The sequence below is a fragment of the Dipodomys merriami genome, unplaced genomic scaffold (genome assembly GCF_024711535.1).
Source record: "Dipodomys merriami isolate MVZ:Mamm:240054 unplaced genomic scaffold, mDipMer1.0.p SCAF_8, whole genome shotgun sequence".
In the NCBI taxonomy this organism is placed as follows: domain Eukaryota; kingdom Metazoa; phylum Chordata; class Mammalia; order Rodentia; family Heteromyidae; genus Dipodomys; species Dipodomys merriami.
The window spans coordinates 49,606,098-49,623,880 of record NW_027206401.1 but is presented as its reverse complement, the minus strand read 5'-3'; the positions used below and the strand labels follow the sequence as shown (position 1 = coordinate 49,623,880).

Sequence of the window (17,783 nt, the reverse complement as noted above, 5' to 3'; positions counted from 1 at the left end):
AGTACACTTCCTCTTGAACATTGTTACCCCCTCCATTGTTTTCCCCCTACCATCCCCTCCCTCCCTCCCTTCCCCAAGGTTCTTTTTTTTTTTTTTTTTTGATTGTGATTAAGTGATTACTTAATTTCCGGAAATTCACAGTATTGTGGAATAAATGATGCTCATTTAAAGTCACAAGTTCATTCTAACTTTCCTGGAGCAAATTGTCTATCACAGTCTGTAATATATAACGGTGCTCACATGTTATATACCATATATGTGATCAGCAGCATGGGGATATTTGGTAGTGGTTCAACCAGATGAGTGGGAGTTCTTTGTTTCTTAAGTCCTGTTAGTTTTGTCATATCACCTAACATTTTGGATTTATCATCCACTTATCAGGGAGACCATGTACTGTTTGTCTCTTCGTTCTTGGCTTACCTCGCTCAACATGATTCCTTCTAGCTCCATCCATTTTTCTGCAAATGCCATTATTTTGTCATTTCTAATGGCTGCATAATATTCCATTGTGTATAGATACCACAATTTTTGGATCCATTCATCTGTGGTGGGGCATCTAGGTTGTTTCCATATCCTAGCTATTGTGAACAGTGCTGCAATAAACATGGAGGTGCATGTGTCCTTGTATATTGGTTCCTGTTGTTCAGGGTAGATGCCTAGAAGTGGTATGACTGGGTCATAAGGGAGGTCAATCTTTAGCTTTCTAAGGACCCTCCAGACTGCTTTCCAAAGTGGTTGTATGAGTGTACATTCCCACCAGCAGTGTAATAGCATTCCTCGTTCTCCACATCCCCTCCAGCATTTGTCGTTGGCTGATTTGTGGATGTGGGACATTCTGACTGGGGTAAGGTGGTATCTCAGGGTTGTCTTTATTTGCATTTCCTTCACCACCAGGGATGATGAACATTTCCTCATGTGTTTCTTTGCCATTTTTATTTCTTCATTTGAGAAGTCCCTCTTTAGTTCCCTTGCCCATTTAGTAATTGGTTTGTTAGGTTTGGGAGGGATTAGTTTCTTGAGTTCCCTGTATATACCCTGTCTATTTTTTGATGGCTATTTGGAGATAAGAGTCTGATAACTTTCCTGCTGGTTGGCTTTGAACCACAATCCTCAGATCTCTACCGTCTAGGATTACAAGCATAGCCAGTGCTCCTGGCTTATCTTGTTGTCCTTGATAACAAATGTTAAAATGAAACCCTAAGAACAAATTCGGGTATTAGCAAAAGAAAAAATGCCCTAGAATGATTTGTCATTTTCAGATGTAAGATTTGCTGTAGATAATTGAAAATTGAAATTGAGTTATTCTACATTTTTAAAGTAAAAATCAGTTATTTTGTCTGTTCATTCAGTATTCTATAGTCTAATATATCTTCATTTAAATCAATAAGGATAAAAGAACTCATGTTTGGTAATAACAATTGCAAAACCTGTGGCTTCTTGAATGAACTCTGGTGTGAAAAAAATGGTTACCCAGTTAATAAGCAATAACTTAAATTTGATGCCTAATTTAAAAATTAGAAATAAGGAATATGGTGTGTATCTTTGGTTGTGAGTTTGTAGTAAAAATTACTTCTTTTTATTTCTTTTCTTTGTGTGCCAGTATTGAGTCTTGAACTCTGGGCTTGGGTACTTGACTGTTCCCTTCCTGGTGCTTGGTCCTTTTTACTTCCTTTGTTTTTTGCAGGGAGAAGGGGGTTAGGCTAATGGTCTTGAGGCTTGAACTCAGGGCCTGGGTACTGTCCGTGAGGTTTTTTGTTCAAGGCTGATGTTCTCCCACTTGAGTCACAGCTCTACTTCCAGCTTTTTGTGTTTAATTGGAGATAAGAGTCTCAGGGACTTTTCCTGCCAGAGTGGCTTTGAAACTTAATCCTCAGATCTCAGCCTCCTGAGTAGCTAGGATCAGGGGCATAAGCCACTGGCACCCAGCTTCTTTTTGTAATTGTTAATCTGGTATAAATTTGTGTTTGGGTTTTTTTTTTTAACTGTATTTTTTTTGGGGGGGGTCTTTTCTTTTTTAGTACTGGGGATCGAACCCAGGACCTTGCACTTGCTAGGCAAGTGCTTTGCCACTGAGCTACATCCCAGCACAATCTGGTATAAATTTGAAGTGCACTAACTAGTACCTTTATTTTTTTGTTTTGGTTTGGTTTTTTTGGGTCTGGTTGTGCAAGCCTGAACTCTGGGCCTGGGCGCTGTCCCTCAGCTCTTCAGTTCAAGGCTAGTGCTCTACCACTTGAGCCACAGCGTCACTTCCAGCTTTTTTTTTTTCTTCGCCTATGTGGTACTGAGGAATCGAACCCAGGGCCTCATGCATGCAAGGCAAGTGCTCTACCACTGAGCCAACTTCCCAGCCCTGACCAGTATCTTAAAAAGCTGGAGTTTATTGGATTGACCAGCCAGGGCTAACTCAACTCGGGAATGAGCCAGCCCCAAACACAAATAGCTTAGGGTTTTTAAAGGCAAGATCCTTGAGGAAAAGGGGCACCACTCGCAGGGGGCCAGTGGTAGTCTCACAACCGGCAAAGAAGCAAGTTACAGAAGCAGAGCTAGCAGTTAGTGATTACAAAATGGTGATTACAATTCCACCAAGGCCTTAAGTCACAAGGCAAAATCCTTATTCCAAATCTTCCCATTAAAGAAGCAAGTTAATTACAGCCTCTATACACAAAGAACTAAGACCTCAAAGCAAAACCACATTCCAAATTTCTTCCTTACCACACCCCAAAATCAAACTACCTTCCAGATTTTCTGATTCTTTCTGAGTTTCATTCCAATAACCTGGTGTTTAACTCACCAATTTACTTCAAGCCTTTATCTTTGGAATTTTTCCTTCTAATGACTAGTTTTGAGCTTTTTTGTTTTCTACAGGGAGATACTGCCTTTCAGTTTGGCCCTATTCTTTTTTTTTTTGTCAGCCGTGGGGCTTGAACTCTGGGCCTGAGCGCTGTCATTTCAGCTCTTCAGCTCAAGGCGAGCACTCTACCACTTGAGCTACAGCGCAACTTCCAGTTTTCTGGTGGTTTATTGGAGATAAGAGTTTCACGGACTTTCCTGCCCAGGCTGGCTTTGAACCTTGATCCTCAGATCTCAGCCTCCTGAGTAGCTAGGATTACAGGCGTGAGCCACTGGCGCCCAGCTGGCCCTATTCTTAAAAATTAATAATTTTGTTCTGTTTGTTTGTTTCTTTTTGGGGGGGCAGTTGTGGGGCTTGAACTCTGGGCTTGGGCACTGTCCCTCAGCTCTTCAGCTAAAGGATATTAGCGCTCTACCACTTGAGCCACAGTACCACTTGTGGTTTTCTGAGTGGTTTATTGGAGATAAGAATCTCACGGAGTTTCCTGCCTAGGCTGGCTTTGAACTGTGATCCTCATATCTCAGCCTTCTGAGTAGCTAGGATTACAGGCGTGAGTCTCCAACACCTGGCTGTTCTCCCTTCCTTCCTTCCTTCCTTCCTTCCTTCCTTCCTTCCTTCCTTCCTTCCTTCCTTCCTTTCTTTTTCTTTCTTTCTTTCTTTCTTTCTTTCTTTCTTTCTTTCTTTCTTTCTTTCTTTCTTTCTTTCTTTCTTTCTTTCTTTCTTTCTTCCTTCCTTCCTTCCTTCCTTTCTTTCTTTTTTTTTGTCTGTCATGGTGCCTGAACTCTGGGCCTGGGCACTGTCCCTCAGCTTTTCTGTTTATGTGGTGCTGAAGAATTGAACCCAGGGCTTCATGCATGGTAGGCAAGCAAGCACTCTACAACTGAGCCACCTTCCCAGCCCATGCTCTGTTTCTAATTTCACTTTTTTTGGGGGGGGGGAGGTCATCACAAATTAAGTTAAATTTTTGGTTGATACATCACCTAAAAAGTATATTCACCTTTGTTTTCCTAGTTATCATGTCATTGTATCATTGTCTCATTGTTTATATTTCATATTTATGAAAACTCAAAAATAAGTGGTATGTTTTTCCCTTTTCTCTTAATCTCTTTCAGCTACTTCTTACAACTCAGTTTCCTTTTAAAATAAGTGAAAAAGTGTTACAGGTTCTGACCAACATCTTTTTGTATCATGATTTCTCAATTCAAAATTTTATAAAAGGACTTCAGGTAAGAGTTTGAAAATTCACAAGCTGGTTCAAATAGTTTGTATGTTATTTCAGACTATTTATATGATAATTAAAACATATTTAGTGGCAAAATATAGGTTTTTTTTCTAAGTTCTACCATCATTCCTTTGTTGCCATGCAGCCAAATATAGAAAATGCATTAATTATCAATAATGGAAAAAGTTCTTTCCATACCAACCTATGGAATGTCAGGAGAAAAGAGTGTTTTGATGAAAACTTACCAGGACTTTTTACCTAAGAAATGTCCTATGTAAAGCAAACTTTTTTCATAATGGGCCAGAGAGTACACACTGTCATTATGCTTTTTTTTTTTTTGTCGGGCATGGGGCCTGAACTGTCCCTTAGCTCTTCAGTTCAAGGCTAGTGCTCTACCACTTGAGTCACAGTGCCCCTTCTGCCTTTTTCTGCTCATGTAGTACTGACAAATCAACCCATACATAGGCCTCAGGTATGCAAGGCAAAGTACTCAACCACTGAGCCACCTTCCCAGCCCCCTGCTGCTTCTTTCATTATGCTTTAAAGATCTAAACACATTTTTAGTTCCTGCATCATACAAAAATAGTAGTTAGATGTCAGTTTGCATACATGTGAATTCATTTACGTTTAATCTTATATATTAACGCATTGTCATTAAGGTTTCATGAATTGCTAAGAGCTAATTCTTAAATTAGGCTTCATAATATTTGCTCTAACATAAAAAACCACATTCTTTAGTGGTTTAGAAGTGAATGTGCATTTCTTATTTTGGCAAATACTACATTATCTTTTATTTTATTATTTATTTATTTATTTTTTTATTTTTTGGTCAGTTGTAGGGCCTGAACTCTGGGCCTAGGCGCTGTCCCTTAGCTCTTCAGCTCAACGCTAGCACTCTACCACTTGAGCCACCGCGCCACTTCTAGTTTTCTAGTTGTTTATTGGAGGTAAGTGTCTTACCGACTTTCCTGCCTGAGCTGGCTTTGAACCACGATCCTCAGATTTCAGCCTCCTAAGTAGCTAGGATTACAAGTGTGAGCCACCAGTGCTCAGCTCCAACACTGACTTTTTAAAGAATGTTTTAAACCTTGAAAACCCTATTTGCCCTAGGAATGTATGAGATTAAGTGATACTGAGATACAGTAATCTCCTAAATTTCTTCTAATTCATTTTCTCATCTGCTTATAAATATTTATCAAGAACTAACATCAAAGCAAGCACTATGCTGAGCCCTTGATATAGAAAGTAAAAAGAAATCGCCTTCAAATTGCTCACTGTATAGCAAACAAGGAAGAAGAAGAAATGCACATTAAGAGTTAGAAGAGAGGCCTGGGAAGGTGGCTCAATGGTAGAGTGCTTGCCTCGCATGCATGAGGCCCTGGCTTCAATTCCTCAGCACCACACAAGCTAAAAAGCCAGAAGTGGTGTGGCTCTAGTAGTAGAGTGCTAGCCTTGAGCTGAAGAACTGTGGGACAGCGCCCAGGCCCAGAGTTCAGGTCCCACAATCAACAAAAAAAAAAAAGAAAGAAAAAAAAAAGTTTGGAGAGTATCACAATGGCTAAATAACTACGTGCATATGACCATATAAAATGATGCTTATCAAAATGAACTACAAGAAATGGAAAGAGTATTTTTTTATTGTACTGTTTGCAGTTAATTCTTTTTCTTTTTTCCTGTGCTTTATTCCCTTTTTGTCAATTGCTTTTGATTTCTGTATCCTCTGTTTTATATAGGTTTATCTGATTTTGGGAGGGGATGGGGAATCACAGAAACAGTGGGACAAAGGGTGAACCAATGAACTACAACCTGGAAAGGGGGGGGAGCGAAGGAGAGAGGTGTTCAGGGAAAAAAGTGGGAGAAAATGAGGGAGGGGGTGGAAATATACTCAACATGTAACTAACCCCTTTGTAGTACATCACCTTTACAATAAAATTTAAATTTTTAAAAAAAGTTACACAGAGCTACAAAAGAAACATCTTAGAACTTTATTAGAGAATACAAGTATATCCTAATGAATAGGAACCATCCAGGTCAAAATGAAAGAATAATTACAAGCAAAACAACAAACGGTAAAGGAAAGGAGCTCTGTTAAAGAACTAATGTAGAAAAGAAATAAGAGGCAAACAGACTTGAAATGTCTCATGAACATTTTTGCCTGGTTATACCCTGAACCATCGTGTCCTAATTTCTGCCTCCCAAGTATCCAAGATTACTGGAATGAGCCATTGCATTCAGCTAGATATAATACTATCTTCTTTTTAGGGATGTGGGATCAGAAACAGGGTCTTTACAGGGTATTGAGCTTCTGATTCTTCTGCCTCAAGTGAGGCTTTGGATTGGTATCTTTTTTATAAATAGTGGGGTATCAGATCTTTAGATCATATATACCCCAGTCCCATCCATACTACATTTACAATCATCGGAATTGCTTCTTCAGGTAATCTATCCATTTTTATTAGTTTTTGTTTAGCTTGTATTTTCTGAGATTACCATTTTTCTAACCTTGTCCATAAAACTGTGGCCTTAAAAATACTAGGAATATATAGCTCTTTATATGTTGGCTGCATTATTATTATGACACTGTGATATCAGTGCCATAAATATATTAGCTCTCAAAAGAAACCTTAAGATGAAGCAGATAGAGGACAAAAGATTTATTACATATATATGACACAAATTAATGTATATCTCACTTTCACATTTCTTTCAGCTTTCTCTATTAGAGCATTTTTATTCCCAGCCCCTAAGTGTTCTGTGCTGCAGTCTCCCTGAAGCCAAGAGAAGAATAAATTTTTTATCAGTTAATCAATGTGAAGACATTCGACGTCTTCCATCATTTAGGAGGTAAAAGGAGAAGTACATTTTTAATTTATACCAGAGACTGAGACAAAATAGAGGATTTTTAATCTAGTTAGTTTGGAGTAAGGAATAGAATAATAGTTTTGTTTTAATTAGAGCAGTGTAAAATGATGGTTTTTAATGATGGGATTCCTTTGTTGGGTTGGAAGATTTGGCATAAAGAAAAAATATTTGTGTATTTATATTTGCTGGTTCTGGGGTTTGAACTCTGGGCCTAGGCACTGTTTCTCAATGCCAGCACTCTACCACATGAACCATAGCACCACTTCCAGCTTTTTCTGTGATTAATTGGAGATAAGAGTCTCATGGACTTTCCTGCCCAACCTGGTTTCAAACCATAATCCTTGGATTGCAGCCTCTTGAGTAGCTAGGATTATAGGCGTTAGCCACTGGCACCTGGCAAAAAAAAAAAAAAAAGTTATATTTTTATTTTTTTGGTCCCAGTCCTGGGGCTTGAACTCAAGGCCTGGGGCTCTGTCCCTGAGCTTTTTTTGTTCATATTTAGTTTACCACTTGAGCTACATAGCTCTACTGGAGATAAGTCCTGGGTTGGCTTCAAACCGTGATCGTCAGATCTCAGCCTTCTGACTAGTTAGAATTACAGGCACCCAGCAAGAAAAGTATTTTTTACAAAGTGATATAGTTCACAAGTTCTCCAGAGTAACTTTTTAGAAACAGAATTTATATTTCTAGTGTTTATTGCTTTATTATCAGACTATTAAGTGTAGGTGATTTAATTAAAATTTGTCATTAAACCATAACTAGCACCTTAAATTTATTTTTGAGAAGAAATGTAAAAATGTGGCCACCAATTAAGAATTTTAAGTAACTTTCCCACTGTGCTACCCAATCATGTAGAATGTTTAATTTTCTCTTTTTTGGTATGGGATATAAAAAATTCTAGGTATGTGGAAAAGCAAGCTTCAGAAAAGCAAGTTGCACTTTTGACCAGTGAGAGAATTTTGAAGGTAAGAATGTAAATGTGTTTTGGTTTCAATCTCCTCTTCGTTCTTTCATGAAAAAGAATGTGCACAGACATTCATTGTTAATTTTATATAATCACATATCCTAATATTTACACAGTGAATATTGAATCTTGATGGCCAATTAGGAATGCAGATATTAATAATGACACAAAACCTCAACTCAAAACTTTACTTATCAAGAAAAAATTTCTCTTAGGGGCTGTTTTCCAAATATATTTGTATTTGTGTAGAGATCTACTTTCTAAATATCTTTTCTCATAGCACATTTGAAATGTGTAGATAATCTTATCTTAGTGGTCATTTAAAGGCTGTAATAAATAAAAGCATGTAGAAGCCAGGTAGCTAGGCACCTACTGCTAAGTAGGTGCTGATTTTATTTGAATATTCATTGTTAATATATTGATAATGTGAGTGCCAGGAAAGTGATGAGGCTAAAAAGTTAGGACTGAGCCGTATAACCTTAGGATTACCAAAAGCAAGTTTTTTCCCCCTCTTGAGTAAATGAATTGTATGTGGACATGAATTAGATGGTAATTAAAAAAAATTGAATTACCTTTATCTTCCAGCTCTTGTTTCCCTTCTTGATAGCCAGTATTTCCAGTTTCTTAAGTAGCATTCTAGAATTACTCGCCATATTTACCAGTAATTGTATATATTTGAGGGATTCCCTCTTCTGAAAGAAGATAAATATAATATAACACCATTCTGTACCTTGTTTTATTTTACATTTATTCTTGGATGTCATTCTACAATAGTACCAAAAAATGTGGCCTAGTTTCCTGTTCAGTGAATGTACCTTCATTTTATTTAATGAGTCCTTTGCTGGTAGACATTTTGAAGCATGTAATGTCTCATGTATTTTTATACCCTAACTTAAACCTGTTTAAGAAAAAAGCTATTAGAAAACATAATGTAAGATGAGCTTATAAGTAAGCCTGGTGCTTGAGTGTGTGTTTTGTTGACACATACTGTTTCCATATTTGGAATAAAAGAATGTTAGATACTAGAGAGCATATTCTCAGCATATTTCTAAACACAAATTTACCTACATTCTAAAATCTTAAAACATCTTAGAATGGCTTCTATTTAGTATTATTTCTTTTTTTAGGATCACACTTGGTCACAGTATAAAGTCATTTCTAGATTAGGTCCAGTAATCATTGAATCATTTCTGTAATCTTTTGAATGCTGTTTGGGAAGTCTTTAGACCCCAATGCAGATTATTTCAGTAGAGGAAATCTCAGAAAGGTTATATGTACATTTACTCAATCTTTTAAGATTAGCTGATCTATAACAGATGAGTCTGCTAGTTGTCTTACTACAACTTTCTGTCCAAATGTATTTTCAAAAGCCAGGAACAGAATACCTTTTAACTATTACAAAAGGAATTAATTTGATAAGGAAATAGCATGATGTTTGTATCTTTTTTAGATTTCTTCCATGATTTATGAGCATTGATTTATTATACTGTACTTTGTCTTGTTGCATTTTCAGCTCTATTTTTATCTTTGTAATATTTCAGGATATTTTGTCGTTTAAGGGCATATTTTCTTGAGACTTACACAAGGAGAAATAAGAAGGAGTACAAAAATTTTCTAACCTTATACAAAATATGTTACTTGTAGGCTACTTACTAAATTAAGGTAGAAAGCATGTTTGAAAACAAGACACTGATGCCTCACATCTCTACCAGCTCATGCCTAGCTCCTCAAAGACTTAGAACTTTGGTGTGAAGCCAGTTTGGAGCCAGTCTGAGCAGAAAAGTCTATGAGACTCTTATCTCCAGTTAACCAACACAAAGCTGGAAGTGGCAGTGTAGTTCAAATGGTAGAATGCCAACTTTGAGCACAAAAGCCAAAGGAGAATGCAAGTCCTGAATTCAATTCCCACTACTGGCACATACATGCACACAGAAGAAAGCACTCAGCATTGAAATACTGGGAAGACTTTTAAATAGTGAAAATTTCTTTCTTATATACCTTATATGTAAAGGTTTGGGGAGATGGTGTAATAGTAGCAGCTTTCTCCAGTTTGTAGGTAGTTTTCATCGTGAAACATAGATAGATACCACATAGACATAGGTTTTAAAATACCTTTGTGGGGCCTGGGAAGGTGGCTCAGTGGTAGAGTGCTTGCCTTGCATGCATGAAGCCCTGGGTTCGATTCTCAGCACCACATAAGCAGAAAGAAAAAGCCGGAAGTGGCGCTGTGGCTCAAGTGGTAGAGCGCTAGCCTTGACCTGAAGAGCTGAGGGACAGCGCCCAGGCCCAGAGTTCAGGCCCCACGACCAGACACCCCCCCCCAAAAAAAAATAAATAAATAAAATACCTTTGTGATGAAGTATCTTTCCTGTCTAAAGTGTCATAGGGTAAATGGAAGATCTGGCTTTACTATCCAGCTCGATATTACAATCTTATATACTTTGTAAAGTAGTTCTGGAAAGTTAGTGCAAACTGGCCAGAAGGATCCTGAGGTTCTTTATTAATGCCTAAGAAATTAGAAATGAGCTTTTCAAATGTTCTGTAAAAGTATTTTAGTGTGTTTTATCACCCAGCAGTACTTAGCTCTATTTCACACAGAAGTACAAGTAGCATGAAGTATAATTGTTATTCAATTATAATTCCTTTTCCTCCAGAATATTTTTCATCCCATTTATAAATACATCTTAAATACTTTAAATGTCTTAATCTTTGTGTGATAATTTATAGTAAGAGAATAATTAAAGTACTCTTGGTTATGACTACTTATGCTATGAGAGGAAACTAGATTAGTTCTAATTACCAATTAACTCAAATAATAGGAGCTTTGTACTCTCAGGAAATGACGTATATGTTGTTGACCAAAGTTTGATTTCTGGGTGAGTTAAGAGTTTAGAAGAAAGTAGCAGGTTTAGTTCATATATTGATACATAAAGTATCGTTTTCTATTGGTTAACTACTAAAAGTAGTGGACATCTGCAAGATATTACTGAAAGACAGAGCCCAGTAATTAAAGTCCTTCATTTGACTTTTCAATGAAGAAAACATATTTAAAGATCATGATACAGATCATAATTCTTTATAAGAAAATGTTACAGAAATAAGTAATTATAGAAACAATTGATTAGGATATAGGGTTTTTAAATTATCTTTAAACTATTTCAGAAGGGTCTAGAAAATGTTCTCCCTACTTCTATTCTATCCTTCCTCCTCCCCCCAAAAAACTTTTCTAGTTAACTTACAAGATAAGCTTAGTCTTTCTATAGGTTTCTTCCTTTTGTAAATGGGTGAAGTAAATAGTACTTCTCTAATAAAAGTTTAAACTTCTTGTTTTAAATTTGAAGTATGCTTTAAGATTCTTTTCTTTGCCGGATTTTTAATTCTGCTAGAATGTAACACAACAAAATTTTCATTTTCAACTACTTTTAAGTATGCAATTTCATGCTATTAAATACATTGAAGAATACATTATTTGTATGGAAATAATGACAAGAGTATCGGTTTGAGTCAAGTAGACTTGGTTTTACTGGCAGGAAAGCTTACCGAGCCACTCTGAACCTTATTTTGGTTGTCAAAAGGTACTGGCTTCTAGATCTATGAGAGAATTAAATAAAATAACAGATAAGAAAGCATAAAGCAAGATAGTAAACTTGGCCTTTCTTAGTAGTATAAAGTGAGTTTTACTATATTTTTAATGAAAAAGGTAAATTTTTTCAGGAGACACAGGAAAAAGATTCAATATAAAAAGTTTATATTTATCTTTTTTTGTGATTAATTGGAATAGAGAGTCTCATGGACATTCCTGCCCCAGCTGGCTTTAAACTGAGGTCCTCAGATTTTAACCTCCTGGGTAGCCAGGATTACAGACATAAGCTACCGGCACCCTGAAAAGGTTTTTTTGTTTGTTTTTTGGGTTTTTTTTTGTTGTTTTGTCAGTTGTGGAGCTTGAACTCTCTGCGCCTAGGTGCTGTCCTTGAGCTGAAGAGCTCAATAGTGCTCTACCACTTGAGCCACAGTGCCACTTCTGGTTTTTTGGTGGTTTATTGGAGATAAAAGTCTCACAGACTTTCCTGCTTGGGCTGGCTTTGAACTGCGATCCTCAGATCTCAGCCTCCTGAGTAGCTAAGATTACAGGTGTGAGCCACTGGTGCCTAGCAAAAAAAAATTTTTAAGAGAAAAATTATTACATGTTTGAAGTTACATTTTTTACTTTTTAAATATTCCTATTATTTTTTCTAAATTTATTAAGCTCTACTAATAAGTAATCATTTGTATCTTAGTTATGTTTGCAAAATATATGGTTAGAAAGTAAAATATTTGCCAAGTATTTGTCAAAACAATGAGTAAGAATATTTACAATGTTAAGAATCTGGAAAAAATAGGTGATATCTCAATCTACTTGTATAAGATCTAGTAGATGACCTTGCTTCTGAATCATGTTTTTTTTTTTTGTTTGTTTGGTTTTTGCCAGTCTGGGGCTTGAACTCAGGGCATGGGCACTGTTACTGGGCCTCTAACACTTGAGCCACAGCTCCACTTCTGGCTTTTTTGAGTAGTTTATTGGAGGGTATGAGTCTTTTGGGGACTTTTTCTGCCCAGGTTGGCTTCAAATTGTGATCCTCAGAACTCAGCCTCCTAAGTAGCTAGGATTACAGGTATGAACCACCAGTGACCAGCAGTCATATTCATTTTTAAGAAGTACAAAATGAGAGAGTGAGGTATAGGGTATAGTCTACAAGTATTAATGATTCAAACACCCACATCTACTCAGCCGTTGCTTCATGTAGACATTTTCTAAAAAGAGGAAGATTCATTTGGTGTTAGTTCAAACTGCATTTTGTGGGGATGATGTGATTATTTCCTTCTCTTGGTAAAATGTGCCAGTCATTGTCATGGTTATTCACAGGTGAGATATCAAAAGTTAACATGCTTCTGCAAATTAAGTCTTTGTGCCTCAGGAATAATTCTTATTTGGAACATCTTCCCAAAACTTTTTTTTTTTCCTTCTTTGATTTGATAGTATCAATGTTTCAAGCAATACGACAGAAAAGAATATAATTGCTGGCACAGTAGACTTGCATCATTCTAGTGTTAATTAAGTATTGCTTTAAGCACAACTATTAAGTTCATTTTTACCACTCCTATTTGCTTTCCTTATAAGCCATGAGACTATTACATTAAAATTTGGAGAAGTCTGCCAAGCACCTGTAATCCTAATTATTCAGGAGGCTGAGACCACAAGATGAAAGTTCAGAGCCAACCTTGGCAGAAAAGTCTCAGAGATTCCATCTCTAAAAGTCAACAAGAAATTGGGCTAGATGCATAGCTCAGGTTGTAGAGTACCAGTCCAGCAAGCAAGCATGAGGCTCTGAGTTCAAACCCCGGTATAAGTAGGGGGAGGGGCGGGACAAAGGAAGCAGCAATTAAATTAATAGCCAGAACTGTCCCAGTATGTGCTTTCTCTGTCCACAGGAAAGTGAACTTCGTGTTATTTCCCACACCTTCTGACCATTTCCATTGTGATATGCTTTAGCACACATCTCCTCACACTACATAGTCATCATAGTCATCTTTCTTCGGGGAGTTTCAGCAGTTTTAATCCATGGTCCCTTGGCTCTGTTGTTGCTCCCAGTGGTGAGGCAGAACATGGTAGGAAGCATATGGAAGAGCAGAGAGTTGCTCACTTCATGGTGGTCCAGAAGCAGAAGTATCAGCTATACCCCAAATACTGTACTTTCTGGGTCCTGAATTATAAAGCCTGTCTCAGATTTCCCTTCACTTTTCATTTCTCAGTTATTAAATTGAGTAAAAACCTGTATTGGAAGACTCACCAAGAGACAAGGGTTTACCAGACTCAACAACAATGTTTCTTAGTTTCCTTCTTCCCCTCTACATACAATTGAGCAGTACTTGCAGAAATCATACATCATAAGCAGACCTTCAGCCACTGTTAACATTGATACTATGCTTTCTGATGATGACCATACTCTTCTAATACCTGTGAGGTAGAGGACAGTGGACCATTCCTCCTAAAGTATACACCAGGTGATTGTTACCTGCAGGTGTATAATAATGAGCTTGTAGTTTGGGTGACTAATACTGTGGTGATGCTAAAACTTACCAGGAGATTAGTATGAGTTTTGATGTATGCATATATATATGTGTGGATATATATGTATACCCATATGAAATAGATTTTACCTTTATCTCAAATATTAATCTTTTGCCTCAAATATTAATCATGATTCTGTGATTTTTTTTCTTTTTAGGTGGAAACTCAATCATTATTAGAAAATTTGCATGTTTACCATTTGAATTACTTTCTGGTTCTGAGATGCCTTCATAATTTTACCTCTTCTCTTCCCAAGTATCCACTGGGTCGACAGGTAAATAAGGCCTACTCATTTGAAATCTACAAAATGGTGCTTTTCTTGTTTTGTTTCCTCTAGCTTTCAGGCATCAGAACTTAAAGTGGATCCAGATCTTATAAATTAGAACACAATCCATTCCAGCTGTACAAATTACTGGTAATTGGAACATGATTTTTTTCTTCTAGAAACAGTCACATGCATCCCAGTGGAATTCTTTCTCCTGCATTGCATTTATACTACAGGGTGTAAGCCTTCCTTGTTTAACGCTTCTGTTCCACCTATATATAGAGAGAACTAGTTCTCCACTTGGAGTGAACTAGAAAATGGAATCTGTTTGACAATGCTTAATGGTTAACCTTGCGTTGAATAAAACACATTACTTTCTGCTCCTAGCAAAACTGCTTAGCTGATCTTTGTGTTTTACCCTAAACTCAACAGCCATCTGAAGAACAGATGAAAGGAATTCTAATTCTCAGGTTCTTAAGTCAGAATTTTGGAGAACATATTAAAGAATTTTAGAATGAGTTGTTTATGAGGTAATCTCTGCCATTGAACCTTGAACAAGCATTTTTTCCCTTATCATTTTCCTATCCCAAAATGACTTGCAATATCAGCTAGTCCTGATATAATTTCATTTTACTTTTTTGCAAGTTATATTTTTATACTCACTTTTGTTATAAATACCATGATGTCTGTTATCATTTAAAGACTACAGTTTTTATTTTGTGTGTCTTGTGTATAAACTTAGTGTATGATTTTTGGTTCTTATGTTGTTCACTTGCAGATTAGAGAGTTGTACTGTGCGTGTTTAGAAAAGAACATATGGGATTCAGAAGAGTATGGATCTGCCTTGCAGTTGCTGAGGTACTTCTTCATTTTATGTTTCCTTTTTTGTGTGCTCCAAGACTGCCTGTAAATAACACCTTCCTCCAGACTCTGCCTGCCAAAAAGTTTCATAAGTAGTCATATTGTGTCTAGGAAGATGTATATAGATCTTGAATTTATGCTTGTAGCTTATGGTGTTTTTAAGGTAACAACCATACATTTCTTTAATGGTACTATCTTGTTTTTGGAATTAGTAGTTTTTAAAAAAACCTATGGTTGGGGCTGGGAAGGTGGCTCAGTGGTAGAGCACTTGCCTTGCATGCATGAGGCCCTGGATTCGATTCCTCAGCACCACATAAGCAAAAAGAAAAAAGCTGGAAGTGGTGCTGTGGCTCAAGTGGTAGAGGGTTAGCCTTGAGCTGAAGAGCTGAGGGACAGCGCCCAGGTCCAGAGTTCAGGCACCTCGACCGGACCCAAAAAGTAAAATAAAAAAAACAAAACAAAAAAAAACCTATGGTTGTTTAAATATTGACACTGTATGAGGAAAATGTAGATATAGATTATTTGAATCTAATCAGCTTAACATTGTAGCCAAGAAACTGCTTACTACTGGCCCCTATTCAATTTTCAGAGAATAGAGAAGCATGAATTGTCATTGAAGGTGGTCATTACTTGATTAGAAGCAACATGAGGAGACAGTGGCCTACATACTTTCTTCCTCCTAATCTGCCTCTATGGACAATTAGCATTGGATAATTCAGAAATTACTTAACTAATACATAAATGAATATCTTAGTGTTACTAAACATCAAAGAGCACTTATCTCTAGCAAATACACCTTAGGAAGTTAGAATCATTTATATTCTTGGCTTTACTTTCTATTTTATTGCTGTTGGTTTATTTTAGTTTGGTTGTTTGAGACAGTATCTCACTATATAGTCCAAGCTGACCTCAAATCACAATCTTTCTGTCTCAAGCTCCCAAATACTGGGCTTACAGATGGGAAGTCACCATCACATCCAGCTATATATTGTGACTCCTTAGTCATTAAAATAATTAAAATAATGACCACCTAGCTAAAGAGATAAATCAAATAGATGTGCGCTAGGTACTACATACTATATTATATAAATGTTTACATGAACATACAATAAAGAATTCTAGAAACTAGATTTTTTTTTAAGTTCTAGTTTTCTCTGGGCCCACAAGAAAAGAACAGATGGACATAGTAGGAGGCAGATTCACACTAAAAGCATGTTGAGTCCAGAAACTTAATAATGCAGACATAAATGATCCTCAGTTAGGTGCAAATTAATTTGATGTTCTGGAAAAATAATTTTCCAAGGAAATTCCATTGCCACTAAAAGGCAGTATTTTATTATTTTCTTAATCCTAATAAACTGTGTCTGTGAATTTATAAACTTGAACTGCAGTATTTCTGGAACTTGTTTTCTATTCAAGTAAACATCCATGTCTTAAATATCCAGTTAATTCTTACAAAGTTTTTGGTTTTAATTTCATGATTAATGATTATCTTCTTCTCCAGTTGCTGTTCCCAAATTCATAGATTCTTTGTCAAGGAGGAACTTGTTTCTTTCTTTCTGAACTTCTTTGGCCTGTCAGTTGTGAGTTATTAATCACTGATCAAGAATGCACATTCCAGGTGGGCACCAGGGGTTCACACCTCTAATCCTAGCTACTCAGGAAGCAAAAATCTGAGGATCACGGTTCAATGCCACTCCAAACAGTAAAGTACGTGAGACTCTTATCTTCAGTTAATCATCAAAAAGCTGGAGTGGAGCTGTGTGGCTTAGAAGGTAGAGTACTAGCCTTGAGCATAAAAACTCAGGGACATCACCTGAATTCAAGCCCCAGGACAGGCACAAAAAAAAAAAAAAAGAATGTTTGTTCCAGCTGAGCACCATTCCTTAATCCTAGCATCTCAGGAGGACAGATACTCAGATTTCACCTCCTTATCCTAGCGATTATATGACATACCTGAAATCACTTTAGCTATGTATGAAACCAAGAAGGCTTGTGGGGGGTTTTGTTTTGGTTGTTTTTTTTTTTTTTTTGGCTTAGTATTAATTTACTTTTTATTTTGTTATTTCAATTTTTATTTTCTTGCATATAGCCCAGGCTGATCTCAAGCTTGGGATCTCCTGCTTCAGCCTCCCAAGTGCTAGAATATACTCATGTGCGACCATGCCCAGATGGAAACAAAATCCCAATGTGGGTCTGTTTGTACCATCAACTGTTTTTTGAGAGATATATGGGTTTAGAGATCTGAACAAAGCAGAAACAAAAAACAGAAAGTGAAATTTTAGGGCCCACATAGCTGGTAGAACACCAGCTGTGAACATACTAAGCCAAGTGAATTTGAGGCCCTGAGTTCAAGCCCCAATGCTGACAAGAACCAACTAAGTGAAATTTCCATCGTTTTTGAAAGCTGAATCAGAAACATAGGCCATTTAAAAACAGAAATGTTAGAAGCACTGCAGATGAGATATAGCAGCTGTTCTAGCTAGGACAGGTACAGTCTGAGCTTTACAAACCCACCTTTCCTCCTTTGCTCACATTCCATGTGGACAAATAGCCAGGGACCCTTTTCCGTTGAGGTGTTCTCAATAGGAGTTGTCTGGATTAAGGAAACCAGGCATCCTTATTCCATCTTTGAACTTAAAGTCA

At 36.9% G+C, this 17,783-nt stretch overlaps 1 protein-coding gene across 3 annotated transcripts in view; it reads left to right on the top strand.

The window, feature by feature from the left end:
- Positions 1–17,783, top strand: part of Orc3 (origin recognition complex subunit 3) — a 51,927-nt gene that overhangs the window by 17,238 nt on the left and 16,906 nt on the right. For all 3 annotated transcript variants that reach the window (XM_070011074.1, XM_070011073.1, XM_070011072.1), the window contains exons 9-13: positions 3,967–4,080; positions 6,787–6,920; positions 7,840–7,903; positions 14,169–14,285; positions 15,055–15,134. In XM_070011074.1, coding sequence (XP_069867175.1) covers positions 3,967–4,080; positions 6,787–6,920; positions 7,840–7,903; positions 14,169–14,285; positions 15,055–15,134 — 509 coding nt within the window. The remainder of the gene's footprint in view (positions 1–3,966; positions 4,081–6,786; positions 6,921–7,839; positions 7,904–14,168; positions 14,286–15,054; positions 15,135–17,783) is intronic.